Raw genomic sequence first — 17,425 nt, 5'->3', positions numbered from 1 at the left:
GGAACTATCTTATAAATGGCCTTTTTGAGTGTTTAGCATTGTTTCCTAGCTATGTGAACTTATATTAATATGATCTATGTCTCAAAATTCTCATATTGGCGCATTCTTCCAATTCTCCTCTCACAATATTCACCCTCACTGAACTGAGTCATTTGTAAATGTGATGATTTGTGATGTCAGAAAGACACCGCTGCATGATAATGGAGAGGTGCAGGATGAGCTGCACACAGTGGCTGGACCTGGACCTGGAGCCCAGGCTCAAAACGGCTCGAGATCTTGAGGTAGAAAAATGCTGTTTTTGAGGACTTGATTAGAAATACAAAACAATGAATAAAAAAAAATATATATATTACAGAGGTGTTCCATAGACTCACAGGAATTGTGTAAAAGTGCCCAAATAGTGAAAGAAATTGTAAAATAGTTCCCCTTTAAGTCAAACCTACGCCCCTGACATAAAACATGTATACTGTCATCACACTCCATACAGACATGATTGTACTTGACACACTGAGTCTTTCTTTATAGTGTATTATGGTAGTACAATGGTAGTACTTATTGTCCTGACGTTTTCACCAACACCATTGACCCCCCCCCCCCCCCCAGCCTGGGCCCTAGGGGCCCCTGTATGCCTGTGCATTAATGCAGCCCTGCCTGGGGGTTTTCCTAAGATTTGGTCGAATGTTGCCTCTGCTGATTTTACATCATACTCTCCGCCTTCGAACAATCCGATTTCAGTGCCATGAGTAGGCTGGACCTCCGCCTTTACTAGAGTCCTTTGTAAGCTCGGCCATGTGACAAAACACTGGGGTGATTAATGGCCCGGTTTTCCTCTGGATCAGTGGCTGCACACGCAGGTTTAACCATTTCACTACCACACTACAGAAGAAGGTGAACCTTTCACTACCACACTACAGAAGGTTAATTGGGTTTGAGAGATGCAGGACTGCACTGCGCACCGTTATTCTGTTTCTAAATCCATACAGCTACTTTGTTTTATGGGGGTTGGTCGAAATAATTCCTTGAAATAGCTGTAACGTTATAGCTTAGATCAATTAGCTTTAATCAACTATTGATCAATTAGCCTATAATGGTTTGATGTTTGAAACCTTTTCCCAAAGTTTGTGCACGCTTGACCTCACCTTGAAGTTAGGAGGAAAACGATTCAAATTATACATGTACGTATATATATATATATATTTTTCATATATACATATAGGCTACATTATATTATATATATATATTTTTTTTATCGGTTGAAAATCATCCCCCAAGTGTGGCGTTTGAGCTCACAACCCTTTCAGTTCCCATTCTCAAGTTCAACAATGGAAGAGTTTTGTCCCCATCACCACCACTGCAATCCCTTTTGTGGAATTTGAAAGATGTCCAATCTCTTGGGTCGGGAGAATCACCCCATCCTTGTTACCATGGGAAGCGGGGCAAGAACCTCCTCCTTGCGCCCGTCACCAAAGTAAATCTCGACTTCTGGGTGAAGAAAAGGGAGAGGGGGGTTACTCGCGGTCGTTTCTCCGTAGAAGTGGTTCACACTACGCACCCGTGTGTAGCCAATTAACCGTTTAGCTTCCGAGATTTTAAATAAGTTACATAAAAAAAAATATATATGATGAAACGATATGGTGAAACAGTACACTCCATATATCGTCGCCCTTTGGTGACCCCGGGACAGAAGCATGACATTCCGGAGAGTTTAATTAATTAGGATATTAAACTCCTCCCAGCATTGTCAGTTATGGACGGTATTAGTAATCGCGCCGCTCTAGAGACGCTTTAAAAGTGGGAGGCTGCGGGAGCCCATGGAGCGGAGGAGCTGTCCATTGCGCATGGTGCTGAAATTAGCACTTGTCGTAATGTGGTCGGTCTTTTTTATCTTCCTGTCTTACTTGGACAGAAACTTTGTCAAGGGCGAGTTTCTCAACTATGCTCTTGACGCCGAGAAAGAGAACAAAGAAATGTTTTCCATGCTCAACGGCACTTTATGTGCAAAGATGTCTGTCATAGGGGGGAATTACCTCTACCAAGTGTCAGACGGGGTGGAGGAGGTCCGCTCCGTGCACACGCACAGCCCCGCGGGGAAGCTCGTGGACTGCTCTGTGATAGTGAACCAGATGCAGGTGAAATCGTTCATGCACCTGTGTCGACTGGGACTGAAACACCAACAGACCACACTTGATGTGGAGATGCACTTTGCGCGCTTGGGAGAGGTAAAATCAGCCTGCCGGGATTTCAACAGGTCCGCTGGGAGGAGGACGGCGACGACAACGATTAATCGACTGGAGGACAGCGAGAGGGACGGCTCCGATTCCGAGGACACGGTTTTAAAGAGATCAAAGAGAGGCTTTACTTATCCTGGGACGCTTTGGTGTGGAGCGGGCAACACGGCTGATCATTATGGCCATTTGGGTAGGTTGTTGTGTAATCACTTTTGGGCACAATTGATCATACATTTAAATATGTTTGGACCTCAGTTCATTGTGATGTTGCAAATAATATTTAGCAAAATACCCAGTGCACTAACAAGGACATCCACATTCATGTGATTATACAGGAAAATACGCGGAGACCGACAGCTGTTGCCGTGTCCACGACCACTGCCCCTATGTCATCCACGCGTTTTCTTCAAACTATGGCTACACCAATTTCAAGTGGCACTCCCTTTGTCACTGTGACTGTGATAACGCGTGAGTAAATGCCCCCCTTTTTCGTGGTCATTGTGTGTTTAATTTCCCATCGCATATACTGGATATAGCCTACCGGAACAAATCTCGATTTATGTCGGGTGCATATGACTTTGGCCCACTAGACAGCAATTCCTATACGTCAACGTTGATATAATTGAAATAATTGCATGGTGAGATGGAGGCGCATGCTCACTCAGCATCGTCACGTGACGTTAGAATACTCTGACCTGACCTGAAATATTTAGGGGCGACAGTGGCTCGGGAGGTAAGGTTTCCGGATCGATTCCCACTCCTCCCGGGCAGCGTGTCGAAGTGTCTTGACTCATGAGCAACAGAGCAAGACACTTAACAACTAACTGCTTCCGATGAACAGGTTGGCACCTTGCATTGTTGCCTCCGCCATCGGTGTGTGAATGAGTGAATGGGTAAAATATGAGGAACAAATTGTAACACGCTTATAGGATAAAGGCTCTATATATAAATGCACGATTTACCATTAATTTAATTTGAAGGTGTCTTTTTACTGTGCACGCTGTGTTCCATAATATTATACCATGTAGGCCTGTACACACATAGATGTTATATGAAAGGCTGGTTGATTGCTTGACCTGAAAGTGTGAAATTAATAGTCTCTGTTTTATGCTGCAGGTTGCAGGATTGTCTGAGGAAAGTCAATGACACTTCCTCGCGGGTGGTGGGCCAGGCGTTCTTCAATGTCATGGAAGTGCCCTGCTTTGAGTTGGAATATGAAGAGCAGTGTGTTGAGCGCCACTGGTATGGCGTGTAAGTATTAATGATCTTTAGTTGGACTCTTTAATTAATAGGCTTTGCAAAATACTGAACTGTGTTTTCTGAAGTTGCTGTGCATTAATCTCTCTCTCCCTCTCCCTCTCCCTCTCCCTCTCCCTCTCCCTCTCCCTCTCTCTCTCTCTCTCTCTCTCTCTCTCTCTCTCTCTCTCTCTCTCTCTCTCTCTCTCTCTCTCTCTCTCTCTCTCTCTCTCTCTCTCTCTCTCTCTCTCTCTCTCTCCCTCTCCCCCTCTCAAAGGTGTAAAAGATACGAGAAGCTCCCCAGTGCCGTGATCAGAGAGTCGGTCCCGTATGACTACGGCGGCATCGATGTCATCAGCGTTGATGTTCCGACTGTGGCTCCTCCATCAGAGAAAGACTCTGAGAAAGGTGACGCGCAGCAGCAGAAACCCGAGCGCACGACACAGTCCACTACAGTCTCCGGCTCCCAGACCGGCGGCCCGGAGGAGGAGCCCTCGCTCAAGAATGTGGTCACGGCCGCCGAAGATTTCATCAAGGTGCTCGCTACCGTCTCCACCTCTCAAAGCTCCAACGCTGACGCCGCCAAAGGAGAGGCACAGACCTCGGAGAAGAAGAAGAGGAAGAACGTGGGGGGGAAGAAGAAGAAGAAGACCAGCAAAACACGTAAACGTAAGGGGAAAGGGAGAAAGAGGAAGCAGAGGGTAGATACTAGCACTAAAGTTGAGGAAGGAGCCACAGTCACTCCTGCTGGCACCAGAGCAGAAGAAGAAGCCATAGGTATGAGTAACTTCATCAGTGAGACGGGTAAAAGCGGCCAGTTGAGTAGACATGCAGACGGTTTCATCGATGGTGCATTTGATTTGGGCGGGAGAGATCAGCCCTCCAATGATGTCATGAAAGATGAACCGAGGATGGAGGAGAGTGCAGACGTTTCCACCCCGCCGCTTGCTGCCTTCAAGAAGGAAAAGGTGGCGCGGCGCTTTCCAGCTGCGCGGAGGGAGCGCGCGGGGGCGGTACTCCTATCTACTGCCAGCACAACTCTTCTGACCCCACTTAAGATGAAAAATAAACGGTCAAGGAAAAGGGAGGGGGGGGAAAGAAAGAGCAATATGACTTCGCCCCCTTCAGAGGTTTTATTAAATATGACTCTGAAACAGAAATATGTCGTTGGCACAACAGACGACCCGGGCGACATTTCCACAGCGGTGACCGTTAGTTCAGCCGTAATCCCCGCTGGGTGGCTCATGCAACAGAAGTTAAAAAGCCGCGTTGAAAAGGGACCCGTCGCGTTTGTGACTAACCCTGTTGTAATCCCCCAAAGCAAAAGGCACAGGTCAGCGGAGAGAGGAGAGGGAGAAGGGAGAAAGACAAGGAGGCGGAAAATCGCCGTCGCCGCTCCCGTTGCGGGAGTTACTCTGGAAAATCCCACTGCGGAAAGTCTCAAAGTGGTCACAAGCACCGGGGCGCCAACCATTACATTATTCCCTGTTACATTAACCCCTGTGCCAGAACGCACAGAGCAGCGGGTGTTACACAGACCAGACAATTACGAAGTAAGAGCGTCAGCTCCTAGTCTTGGTATAACCTCTGCCTTTCGCGTCCTTCAAACCAGAGGGCAAAGGTCAAAGGGAAAAGGAAGGAAAAGGGGGAAAATAGCGATGTCTATTTCAAATGGAAGCCTTCCCCACAACACTTCCGAAGATGTAGTAAGACGTCTCATTGCATCTGAGGGCATTGGTTTACTGAATGTCCCTTCGGCTGCCACTGTAATTACTAGGCCTATTGGTCATTTAGTATTAGAAGTAGCAGAGAATGCGCGTGAAAAGGGGCTTGTCACTACCGTCACCGGCATCCCCGTTGTCACAGCAAAAAGACAGCGGCCAACAGGAAGAGAAAAGAGAAAACAAAGAAATAAAAGCATGCCTAGTGTCGTGAACGATGGAGTTACCATTCAAAGTAACACAAAAACTGCGCGTGAGGCAATGACCGGATTCTCCGAACAATGCACAGGACAAGCAGTCCTTACAATGCCATCCAAAGCTGACAAGACTGGAGAGTTTGTTCTACAGACAACTGAGGGCACCGAACAGGCTTTCTACTCAACCTCCAACATCACCAGAACACCGATTATGAGTCCAATTCAGATATCTATCCAGAGAGCAGAAGAGCAATTTGGTAGAAAGAGGAGAAGGAAAACAGCCCTCTCTATCAGACCATAATGAAAAATGTTTAAGCATGTTGGAAGTATAGAATGATAGGGTGTAAACGGCATCTTAGGTGGCTAGCTAAGATAGACCTTTCCTAGCTCTTGACTATAAGAATGGCTTCATGGTGACAAATATGATGTCTTACAGTATGTTTTGTCGTCCAACATCAAAGCCAATATTGACAGGAATCCTATTTGATTGGAAAACAGGAATCTTGTTTTGTAATACTACATTGTGTATATCCATAATAAAATGTATGAATGCAACCATTTCTACTGTGCAAAGATGTATGAGTGAATTAAATGAATTTATTCCCCCCCCGCCCCCCTTACAAGTAATAGGGCAGTATATCCCTCATAATCCCACATTCCTTTCAGGAAATATTTAATCGTAAAGGGGGAAATTAAAACTTGGTAAATACAGAGCCTATTCATCATCTTATTAGTGACCTGCTTAAACCTTTTGTGAACAATGTTTTAAATACTGCATGCACACAAGGCCTGCCAAGAAACCTAGCATTCCAAGTTTATTTAATACTACGTTCTGTTGTTTATGGGGACTGCATGGGCACTTGAACCTTACTTGCTCCACTCAATGCGATTTAGGGCGCTTCCGAAGGGGGTCACATTCTCGGTGAGGGATTAGTTGCTCAAAGTGCACACTATTCACATCTTTTTTATATGAGGGTTGTAACACTCTGTGCAGACACTGAAATCCCACATCATCTGATTGTCACATGTTTGCACAAGAGGACTCTATCTGGGTGGAATTGACAGAAATAGGTGTTCATGGAACCACATCAGTGCTACCGCATCTCATTATGAATTGATCTCTACTTATTGAGCTGAATATAAAGGGGTAATTTGTGAATATATCTTCTGTTAACACATTGAGCGCCAGATGGCGCTGTGGGCGCTGTATGGCCCACAGCGCCATCTGGCGCTCAATGTGTTAACAGAAGATATATTCACAAATAATGCAATGGGGGTAGATGCCGCTCGTCACCAACGCAGGAGATGCTGGGTTCGAGCCCAGCTCTCGGCGTTGCCACCAGCTTGGCTGGCCGTTCACACTAATACAATTGGCAGTATTAGGGGGTGGGGAAGCTGGCGGGTGGGAATCTGGCATTGTGGACAGCGACGCCTACAGGTCAGGTCTCGGTGCTTGCTAAGCGGGGCAGGACTTGGTGGAGATAGCGTGCCCTCCCACGCGTTACACTTCACCAATGAGAGTCCTCACTGCCAAGTGAAAAGACGTCACTGGCTGTCGGCGCACGTCTCGGAGGAAGCGTGCGATCGACTCGGGACGCCCTTGTACCGACTCGTAGGAGAACATGCATACAGCAGCCAGGTAGGGGAAGGGGGGAATTGGCACAACGACTAATTGGGACGGGGAGAAAATCAGAGAAATCAGAAATAAAATAAAAATAAAATAAAAATAAACTATATTAAATATTATAGCTATGGATCTAATAACAACGTCGATTGTCAGTGAGTTTCTTCCGGTCAACATGCAAAAAACTGATAATTTTTTCATCCATACATTTCCGTTTTATACCGTGGTGAATATGAGTATAGTTTTAGAGTGATCCTGTGTAATCCCAGGAAACTCTGTCAAACAACGCTTTACTGCATTTCATTATAAATCGTGCCATTTCTCGCCTGATTATTGAATCAATCTGGGAAATTAGCTTATTTGCCATTTACCCTGAAGTTAGACAAGCAGATACATACCCTTTTCTTCTCTGTGCATGCATTAGGCTTAGGGAACAGCACAGTTAGCCTAGCTTCACTGGAAGTAGGTGTGCCAGTGTAGCCTAGTTCCTAACAGTCACGAAATACACTCCAAATACAACTCCAAAACGTTCCTGTAAACATGTTGTGACCACGTGGAGAAATAAATTAAAAAAAAATCAACATTTTCGTTTTCTAAGCAGATATATACTCTGAATTTTCTTTTGCCGAACCACTGCTGCCTGGGCGCAGTGATTTCATCACCTCAAAAGCCCTGTTGCTTTTTGAAAAACAGGGCTTTTGAGGTGATGAAATCACTGCGCCCAGGCAGCAGTGGTCTGGCAAAAAAATTGTTCGGATTTAGTGTCGTAGCAGTGGGAGCCGTTAAACAATGAGGTAGTACAGGTACTTTCAGGTACTTTCATAGTACAGAACAAGCTCCCAGATTCTGGCAAGAGAAGCAGGCAGTGGAGCCACATGCAGACATAATGGTTAACTGCAGCGCCAAAGCAAGTGACACACTTGGATCATTGACAAAGCAATTCCTCTTACTCAGCAAAACATTGGGTCTCATTCTCCAACGAACTTAAGACAAAAAATTTGCTCCTAGGGCCATTTAAGACATCTTAGATTTTGGGATTCCCCAACCGTCCCTAAACTTGGATTATTTATTATTATTATACATTTTTCCGACATCAAATGTGTAATTTTTTTTCGTACAAATATTGTCATATTTATTTTAATTATGATTAATTAATTCCAAGGAGGCCTGTAGAGTTGACATGAAGGAATCACTATGATTCCTCCCAAATAAAGCCGAATCCAAGCTTAGGGACGGTTGGGGAATCCCAAAATCTAAGATGTCTTAAATGGCCCTAAGAGCAAATTTTTTGTCTTAAGTCTGTTGGAGAATGAGACCCATTGTCACTAATACATGTTTGGGCTTTTTAACTTAATGAACCCATGGCGGGCTATATCCTAATGAAAAGAATATCGCCACATTTCCTTTCCTAAAGATATTACTAATATTACTACAGCAACGACCACTACTACGTACGTACCGCACCGATGCGTACAAAGTGTGTACAGGACATTGAAAACATCATCATCAGCAACACATTGCCAGAATTTACCACTAATACATGTTTGGGCCTTTTACCTGTGGCAGACTATCCTAATGATAAGAATAGGATAGTCCACCCAGTAATGCTTTTTTTTCACAGGAAATCCTGGATACATTTACTAAAACAACACAAGACAGAACAAAAGAGAACAAATCAATAAATTAGCTATATTTAATAGGCTGCAAATCTGTTTGTTCCCTGGTAGACCTGTCCAGCTGATTCCAAACAGTGGCTCTATGGTGCTGGAGCCTTTCTCACTATGGGGATTTCCGGAAGATGTTTATCCCACTTTGGCTTTAGACACTGCCCTTAATACGATCTTTAGAGGCAAGTGGTGGAGCCCTCTTGAAGAGTTCTGTTAAGTATGAGAGGGGGGGGGGGGGGGGGGGGGCAATTTGACGCACAGACCATTACCAACACAGTTGCTTTGATTCAGGTAAATTCTCCTTTTGATTTCTACACTCCTGCTAAAATGAGGAACCCAATGTAAGCTTGCAAGTGGGTCCCACCCAACTCCTTCCAACTGTCCCCATACACGTGCCTCCCCTCTAAATTCATCATCTCAAGTATATCCGTCTCAATTCTTGATGGTGTAATGAAGAGCTTGAATGCTGACCTTATGTCTTGGACATGGCTGACAGCGTATCTGGTGGGGCCTGGAATCATTTTCATGATATTAGCAGCACTAAGCCTACCCTGTTGTTCAAGTGGGGAGTGGGACCATGATAACTTTCCATTTTTGGAAAGTAACGTGTCTGCTTGTGGTTGAGAGACGACAGGAGTATCTGCACTAAGGGTCTCATTCTCATCAGAGGAGGGTGCCTCATAATCAGGGTCCTCCTCTACATTATCCTCTGTCTTAGACACATTCTCTTCTATGTCACTTTCACCGTCAAAGAGCTGTGACAAAACTTCACTGGCAGAAAACCTTTTCTTCAAGGTCATTTTAAATTGAGAGAGAACATGAAGAGAAACCACACAGAGCACCAAGATAAATGCTTTAGAAGGCTGCTATGCAAGCTTTTATATGTTTGCTCCTCCCCTATGTTGCGTAAACTATCAATATCCTCACAGGAAACACATGTTCTCACGATGTGGGTATTATGCCCCCTCCCCTCCCCATGTGGTATCAATGTGGGAAATATATCATCAAATTGTATTTATATCAGAGTTGTCGCGAAGTGGGTTATATGCAAACACCCCCTCCCCATTTCACAGGAAATATCAGAGTTATCACGAAGTGGGTTATATGAACACCCCCCCCCCCCTCCCCATTTAGTGGGAAATGGATAGTCTCCCCTCCCCCATGTGAACTATGAGATTAGGGCCCTAAAGCAGAGTTTTATTTTTAAGATTATACATTTGCATGTAATAGTCACATCAATATCATCCTAAACAATCAAAACAAATATGTGTAAAATGCTGACATTTCTATATGTTTTATACAGTTAAAACAGCCTGGGGTCCAAGGCTGACCCCAAGGAACACAGATGTGTACAAAATGTGTACAGGACATTGAAATGTTTGGGCTTTTAAAAGAACCCATGGCAGGCTATATCCTAATGAAAAGAATATTGCCACATTTATTTAGCTAAATATATTATTAATACTACTACAGCAACTACTACAACAACAACAACAACAACAATCAATCAATAAATCAATTAAACAATAAATCAATCAACCAATCAACTTTATTTCACCAAGACATTCCACCCAGTAATGATTTTCTAAACATTTACTAAAACAAAATAGTGTCTCTATGGTGCTGGAGTATTTCTCACTATGGGGATTTCCGGAATTAGCTATATTTAATAGGCTGCAGATCTGTTTGTTCCCTGGTAAACCTGTCCAGCTGATTCCAAATAGTGGCTCTATGGTGCTGGAGCCTTTCTCACTATGGGGATTTCCGGAAGATGTTTATCCCACTTCGGCTTTAGACACTGCCCTTAATACGGCCTTTAGAGGCAACTGGCAAGTGGTGGAGCCCACTTGAAGAGTTCTGTTACGTATGAGAGGGGGGGGGGGTTGATTGATTGATTGATTGATTGATTGATTGATTGAAAACTTTAATTAACAGATTGCAGAATGGGTACACTGTACAGCTCAATACACACAATTGTTAAAGGGATGCAGACCAGAGAAAGACTTTCGTCTTGTTTATGCAAGATATGCAAATATACAGTACTGTTAAACAGAGATCCTAACAGTAAATACAGTATATACGAGGGGGAGGGACCTGTACATTAGGAGGGGGTGGGTGGGTGGGAGGGGGGTTCGGACATTTACGGGGGTTTTGAATCCTGTTTCTTCAACTAGTGTACCACTGAGCTCATCTGACCAGTCCAGGCTCTCCAGTTCTTGGTTAAAGGCCTCGCTAGAGTGGGTTTTGAGGTCCCTAGATATGACTGTTTTGTGACAGCCGGCCTTTTGTTTTAGCTTTTTGCAGGTGCAGAATATCATATAATGATCGCTTAACCCGCATGCTATCACCCCTTTGTTGGAGATCATGGACTTGTCAGAGGTCAGAATGAGATCAATGGTAGTTTGTGTTGAATCACACACTCTTGTGGGTTGGGTTGGGTGATTAGCTGGTTGAAACTGTGCAGATCACAAAACCTACTGAAGGCCTTGGAGACGGGTGCTTCTTCACGTAGCATATCCGTGTTCCAGTCCCCAATACGAATTTTTTCTACATGTTCAACCCCAGCTAAACACCCATCAAGTGTATCATAGAAGCCACTCTGTTCTGTCGGTCGATAGATTGTGCCGACTAGCAGGGCCGCCTCAGGGGGTGTGCGAGCTGTGCGGTTGCACAGGGCCTCGCGGGAAGGGGGGCCTCGCACAAAAAAAAATAAAAAAAAGCGATGCCCCCCTTCCCGCGAGGCCCTTTTTCATCACAGACCTAAAATCTAGTTTTGCTTATATGCTTATATATTTCACATTAGACACGTTTGTAGAATGTGTGTGACTTGTTCCTGGCTCTGCGGCTCTGCAGCAGACATACTCACTATTGGAGCTCTGGGGCTCTGCAGCAGACATACTATTGGTTTCAACGAAGGGAGGGGTTACATCATGTGTACGCCGGCGTGCGTCAGCTGCGTTTGACTATTGCGCGCGTGCAGCTTTGGAGGTTATGCTTAGTTATGCCAGCCAAGAGGAAGAGGACGGTCATTCGGCAGATGGACTGAAGATGAAAGTTGTTGCATGTTAGACAGTTCAGTCAGGCTAGCCATGTCGGCTTAGCTAAAGGCAGGGACAGCTAGTTAGCTTTAGCTACGTTATAATATCGAGTGCTAACGTGTGGTTCAGTCGGGATAGCCATGATGATGTCGGCTAGTAGCTAGCTTAGCTAAAGGCTAACTAGCATTAGCTAACATAGAGAGAGCGTGTGCAGCATTGTTATGCCAAGATGAAGAGGACGGTCATTCGGCAGATGAACTTCGTCAACTCCACGCGGTTGTCTCCATCCTCTTGGACGTTTGGTGAGTTTTTAATGCACTCTATTCTATTCCCGCCGTGGATATATCTCTCTCTCTCTCTCGGGAGCCAAAAGGGCCGGCTAGCTGTTGTAGCTAATGTTATATTGAGCCACGTTTAAATCTCGCACAGGGCCTCGCATTTCTCCCAGGCGGCCCTGCCGACTAGTACAGATTTAGCCCTTTCGAAAAAAAATTCAACCCATACAGTTTCAATCGTCTCATGATTCAGGTCAGTACAGTTAATGAATTTGGTATCTTTATGAATATACAAGTTTCAAGTTTCTTTATTAGTTGTCATACAGAAATACAGAATACAGGGGCGCCCCAGTGGCGAACCACATAGCGCGCTCAGCCGCGACACGGCCGACCCGGGTTCGACTCCCGAACCCGTCGTTATTTGCCGAATGTCTTCCCCCCACTCTGTCTCCCATTCCTCCTCTGTCTCTCTCTACTGGACTGCCCAGTAGCAATAAAGCGATAAAATGCCAAAAAAATAAATCTTTAAAAAAAAAAGAAATACAGAATACTTTTGCATGCAATGCTTCTTTCTGTTTTGCTCCTGAGAGTGTGCTAGATAAAATAAAAAGATAGTATAAAATAAGTATAATATAAGTATAAAATAGAAAGTCAAGTACGTAAACAAGTGTAAACAAAACAAAAATGTTCAATATACATATACAGTATATGTACAGTATATACAATGCAGATACAGTACAGTGTATAAATGGTGAGGTATAGCTTAGCTTGTGGTGCCACCTTGTGGTTGTGAGGTGCAATGAGGTGCACTGAGGTATGAGATTGATGTGCAAATCTCCTTACCAATAAATATAAAGTGTGTTAGTGTCTAAAGTGGGTAAAGTGGGTGCTACAGTGTGTTGTTTATGTAAAGTGAGTGGGTGCGTGTGGATGTGTGTGCTGTGGGTGTATTTGATGGTTTGTTATTGTTCATTGAGCATCCTGATGGCCTGGGGATAGAAGCTCCTTCTGAGTCTCTCTGTGCTTGCCATGAGACTCCGGTATCGCTTGCCTGACCGCAGCAGTTCAAAGAGGCAGTTGTTTGGGTGGCTGGGGTCTTTGATTATTCTCTTAGCCTTACCCATGCAGCGCTTGTTGTAAATGTCTTGGAGAGTGGGAAGCCCCCCTCCAATTGTGCATTCGGCTGAACGGGCCACTCTCTGTAGTCTGCTACGGTCTTGTGCAGTGCTATTCCCAAACCAGGAGGTGATATTGCCAGTCAGGATGCTCTCTATTGTGCATGAGTAGAAGTTCTTGAGGATCTTCTGACTCACTTGGAACTTCCTTAGGCGCTTAAGGAAGTAGAGGCGTTGTCGTGCCTTCTTGATAACACTGTCAATGTGTGTGGTCCATGTCAAGTCCTCGGATATGTGGACTCCGAGGTACTTAAAACTGTTCACTCTCTCAACCGGTGCCCTGTCGATGCTGAGGGGGCTGTAGTCCCTGACCCCCGACCTCCTAAAGTCCACAATCATCTCTTTTGTTTTGCTGACGTTCAGGGAGAGGCTGTTCTCTTGGCACCATCCCGCTAGAACCTTTACCTCTTCCAGGTAGGCCCTCTCGTCGTTTGCAGAGATCAGGCCCACCACTACTGTGTCGTCAGAAAATTTGATGATTGTGTTGTTGTTCCGCTGTGCCACACAGTCATGTGTGTACAGGGAGTAGAGGAGGGGACTCAGAACACAGCCCTGGGGGGCCCCTATGTTGAGAGCAGTTGCCTGCTCTCACCACCTGGGGTCTGCCCGTCAGGAAGTCCAAGACCCACTGGCAGAGGTCATAGTTCAAGCCCAGGTCCCTGAGCTTAGCTATGAGTTTGGAGGGGACTATGGTATTGAATGCTGAGCTGTAGTCGATGAATAGCATTCTCACATAGTTCCCCTGCCTCTTGTCCAGGTGTGATGCTGCTGTGTGCAGCACATGGGCTATGGCGTCCTCCGTGGACCTGTTGGGGCGATATGCAAATTGCAGGGGGTCCAGGTTGATGGGGAGGGAGGAACAGATGTAGCCCTTCACTAGCTTCTCAAAGCACTTCATGGCTATGGAGGTGAGAGCTACAGGGCGGTAGTCATTGAGGCAAGCGGGCTTGGATTTTTTGGGTACAGGGATAATGGTGGACTTCTTCAGACAGGTGGGGATGACAGCCTGTTCTAAGGACAGGTTAAATATGTCAGTGAATACCGGGGCCAGTTGTTTGGCACAGACTTTTAGGAAGCGGCTGGGGATGCCGTCCGGTCCTGCTGCCTTCCTGATATTCATTTTTCAATTTTTTCTCCCATCCCAATTTCTGACTATAGAGTAGTTTTCAATTTCAATTTCTGGATCTTTCACTGATTCGTCAAGTTTTGTTTCAGAGAAACATAGTATGTTTGCCTTACCGTTCATAACACACTTTATAACACACTTTATATTTATTGATAAAGGATTTGCACTACAACTCGTACACCCACTGTAAATTGTACCTAAATTGCACCTCATCCTATTTCTGCCTTGCACTATATAGTATTGTATATTAGTACACTACACAGTATTGTATATTATATGGTAACTCAGTTACGTCTACTCTGCATCGAACATTGTACATATGTCTATACTGAACACTGTGACCTCATTTTTTTACTTCTAATTTACATGCTATACTATGTTATTTTATTTCATACTTATCTTGTCTTGCACAGTCTCTGGAGCGTAACAGTAAGAAGCATTTTGTATAAAAGTATTCTGTACTTCTGTATGACAACTATTAAAGAAACTTGAAACTTAAACAATTGTCTTATTTCAGCCAGTTTGGGTCTTAGGCTGTTTGTGTTCAGGTGGAATATGTGAAGACCATTTGCGTCTACTGGAACTACCATTTAGTAAATTATTTTGCAATGTAAGCTTTGATTAACAGAAACAAAGAAATACAAAAGGTGCTTTTTGTCCAAAGACTTTTCTTTTATTAATGGACACACAAGATCCATACTAAAAATCAATAACGGAATATTTGTTCACATGTGTAGCTTAAGAAGGTAACTTTAGCCGGTTCAAGTAAAATTTACATCAGTATCATCATAGCTTTAACACAATGAGAGACGGCACATTCAAATATTTCAACACAATAACAAATTGTATGAATGAAATACTAATTAAACAGATGAACAAAAAAGAAAAAGAAAAAATATATACTTTAGAATACTGAAAAGTGCTTGCAGGGTTAGCTTGGATTTTTCTTTTTTAAACCATAGGCATTTTGTATTACTGCTAGTGTTAACACATTAGCAGTAGAAGGCTAGAAGCATCAATTGCCCCTGGTACTAGCTCAGAATGTTCTAGTTAACTGTTTGCGTGTTAGCCAAAATATCATTGCTATAAACAGGTCTAAGACACTGCTCTCAGCAAGCCTTTAATCATATGTGGCCATATATAACAAGCAAATAAGGTGTTACAGATATCCATACCTGGGCATTTGTGTCATACTTTTCGGTGTGTAATTCCACCCCAGTTTGTTTGAGGGATGCCTTGGTAGCAAACAGATAACGCAAACTGGGATTCTCTTTTCAGACCATTGGCAATGGATCCTGGAGTACTCATAATATATCAAGAACACTTGGTGATTAATACACAATACCTACCAGTAGCCTACGGTATGTTCATACAATCTAAATAAATCCTTGATGATTCTATCAATTTGTGCCGTTACTATTTTGGTCAAAGTAACATTGTTCATGTTCAGTGTGGCACACCCGCTGTCATTACTACATGGCCTGAATTGGCTATTGCACGATAAAGGCTAGTCAGGAATAGAAGGCTTAAACTAACCAAGCTAAGCAGCGTATAGGTACTGTAGAAATAAATAGCATCAATTGCCCCTGGTACTAGCTCAGAATGTTCTAGTTAACTGTTTGCTTGTTAGCCAAAATATCATTGCTATAAACAGGTCTAAGACACTGCTCTCAGCAAGCCTTTAATCATATGTGGCCATATATAACAAGCAAATAAGGTGTTACAGATATCCATACCTGGGCATTTGTGTCATACTTTTTGGTGTGTAATTCCACCCCAGTTTGTTTGAGGGATGCCTTGGTAGCAAACAGATAACGCAAACTGGGATTCTCTTTTCAGACCATTGGCAATGGATCCTGGAGTACTCATAATATATCAAGAACACTTGGTGATTAATACAAAATACCTACCAGTAGCCTACGGTATGTTCATACAATCTAAATAAATCCTTGATGATTCTATCAATTTGTGCCGTTACTATTTTGGTCAAAGTAACATTGTTCATGTTCAGTGTGGCACACCCGCTGTCATTACTACATGGCCTGAATTGGCTATTGCACGATAAAGGCTAGTCAGGAATAGAAGGCTTAAACTAACCAAGCTAAGCAGCGTATAGGTACTGTAGAAATAAAAGGCTATACAATTATAATATATAATATGAACATCATTCCGTAGCACTGTGACAAAGCTGGAATGGTATAGAACAAATATTGAAAGCCGCAAATTTGAATGGTCATGAAATAGTAATTATTGTTGTTTTTATTGCATGCATTTGGTACTAGTAATAAGCCTTAAGTCTGATTCTAACAAAGCATGCAGATTCTATTGGCCTCAACTATCAAGCAAGATATGAAGAAATGTGTTTTGAACTTGTCTGGAAAACAGTTTACATAAACAGTGAGATTCATGAAAGGTTTTGTATATAATATATGAGTGTATATTTTATAATACCATCAGACTATGTTTTGAGGCATGATGCATAAAATGTAGACAATGACATTAAAATATACATTTTGACTAGATGGAAATGTTATTTGCATAATAGTAAAGTATCCATGAGGTCTTTGTATAATTGTGACTCAATTATAATGTAAACTTTTGTTTGCATTTTGCATTGCAGTCTCAACGAAGAAGGTAAATACATTTTTTCAACCTCTCTTTTGGAACACTGGAATAACAAATGATTGCCATTTCATACAAATTATAATAGAGGATTCTGATTACATAAAAGTTTGAACTATAGTTTGAACAAATTCTCGTTTACTTTGGATTCCTTTGAACTTGGTTTGGGGAAAAGGTAACAGCCCTACTACTTATCGCCGCAGGGGACATGCAGCAGACGTACACAGGGTGTCCCTTGTGCAAGACCATTGTCTGGGAAAGAAATGAACACTAAACGGGATTTGGTTGACGATGCCTTCTGTCGGAAACTGAAAAGGTCCATGGCTTTTTATGAATTGTATGAGGGGATTAACAACCGTTGGTTTCCATGACCTCATAAATAATTTAAAACCATTTCACACATCCATGTTAGTCAATAAAGTGTTTCCTTCCTTGTGGCTATACTAAAGTGGCTTTATTAGTAGTGTGGGGTGGAGTTGCAGTGCGGGATCGAGCGAAGTTGGGACGTAATCATGC

At 43.5% G+C, this 17,425-nt stretch overlaps 1 protein-coding gene across 1 annotated transcript; it reads left to right on the top strand.

Moving 5' to 3' along the window:
• Window positions 1–1,865: 1,865 nt before the first annotated feature.
• On the top strand, window positions 1,866–10,003 carry proca1 (protein interacting with cyclin A1; the record flags this gene model as incomplete). The annotated part of the gene is made up of 5 exons (XM_084310789.1): window positions 1,866–2,418; window positions 2,564–2,696; window positions 3,345–3,479; window positions 3,742–4,090; window positions 9,977–10,003. 5 exons carry the CDS (start codon window positions 1,866–1,868, stop codon window positions 10,001–10,003), a joined length of 1,197 nt encoding a protein of 398 aa, XP_084166915.1.
• Between the last annotated feature and the right edge of the window lie 7,422 nt (window positions 10,004–17,425).

This window comes from Notolepis coatsorum, assembly GCF_963971535.1.
Source record: "Notolepis coatsorum genome assembly, chromosome: 1".
Classification (NCBI taxonomy): Eukaryota; Metazoa; Chordata; class Actinopteri; order Aulopiformes; family Paralepididae; genus Notolepis; species Notolepis coatsorum.
The sequence above is the reverse complement of the archived record's forward strand: the minus strand, read 5'-3'. Positions and strand labels throughout refer to the sequence as shown.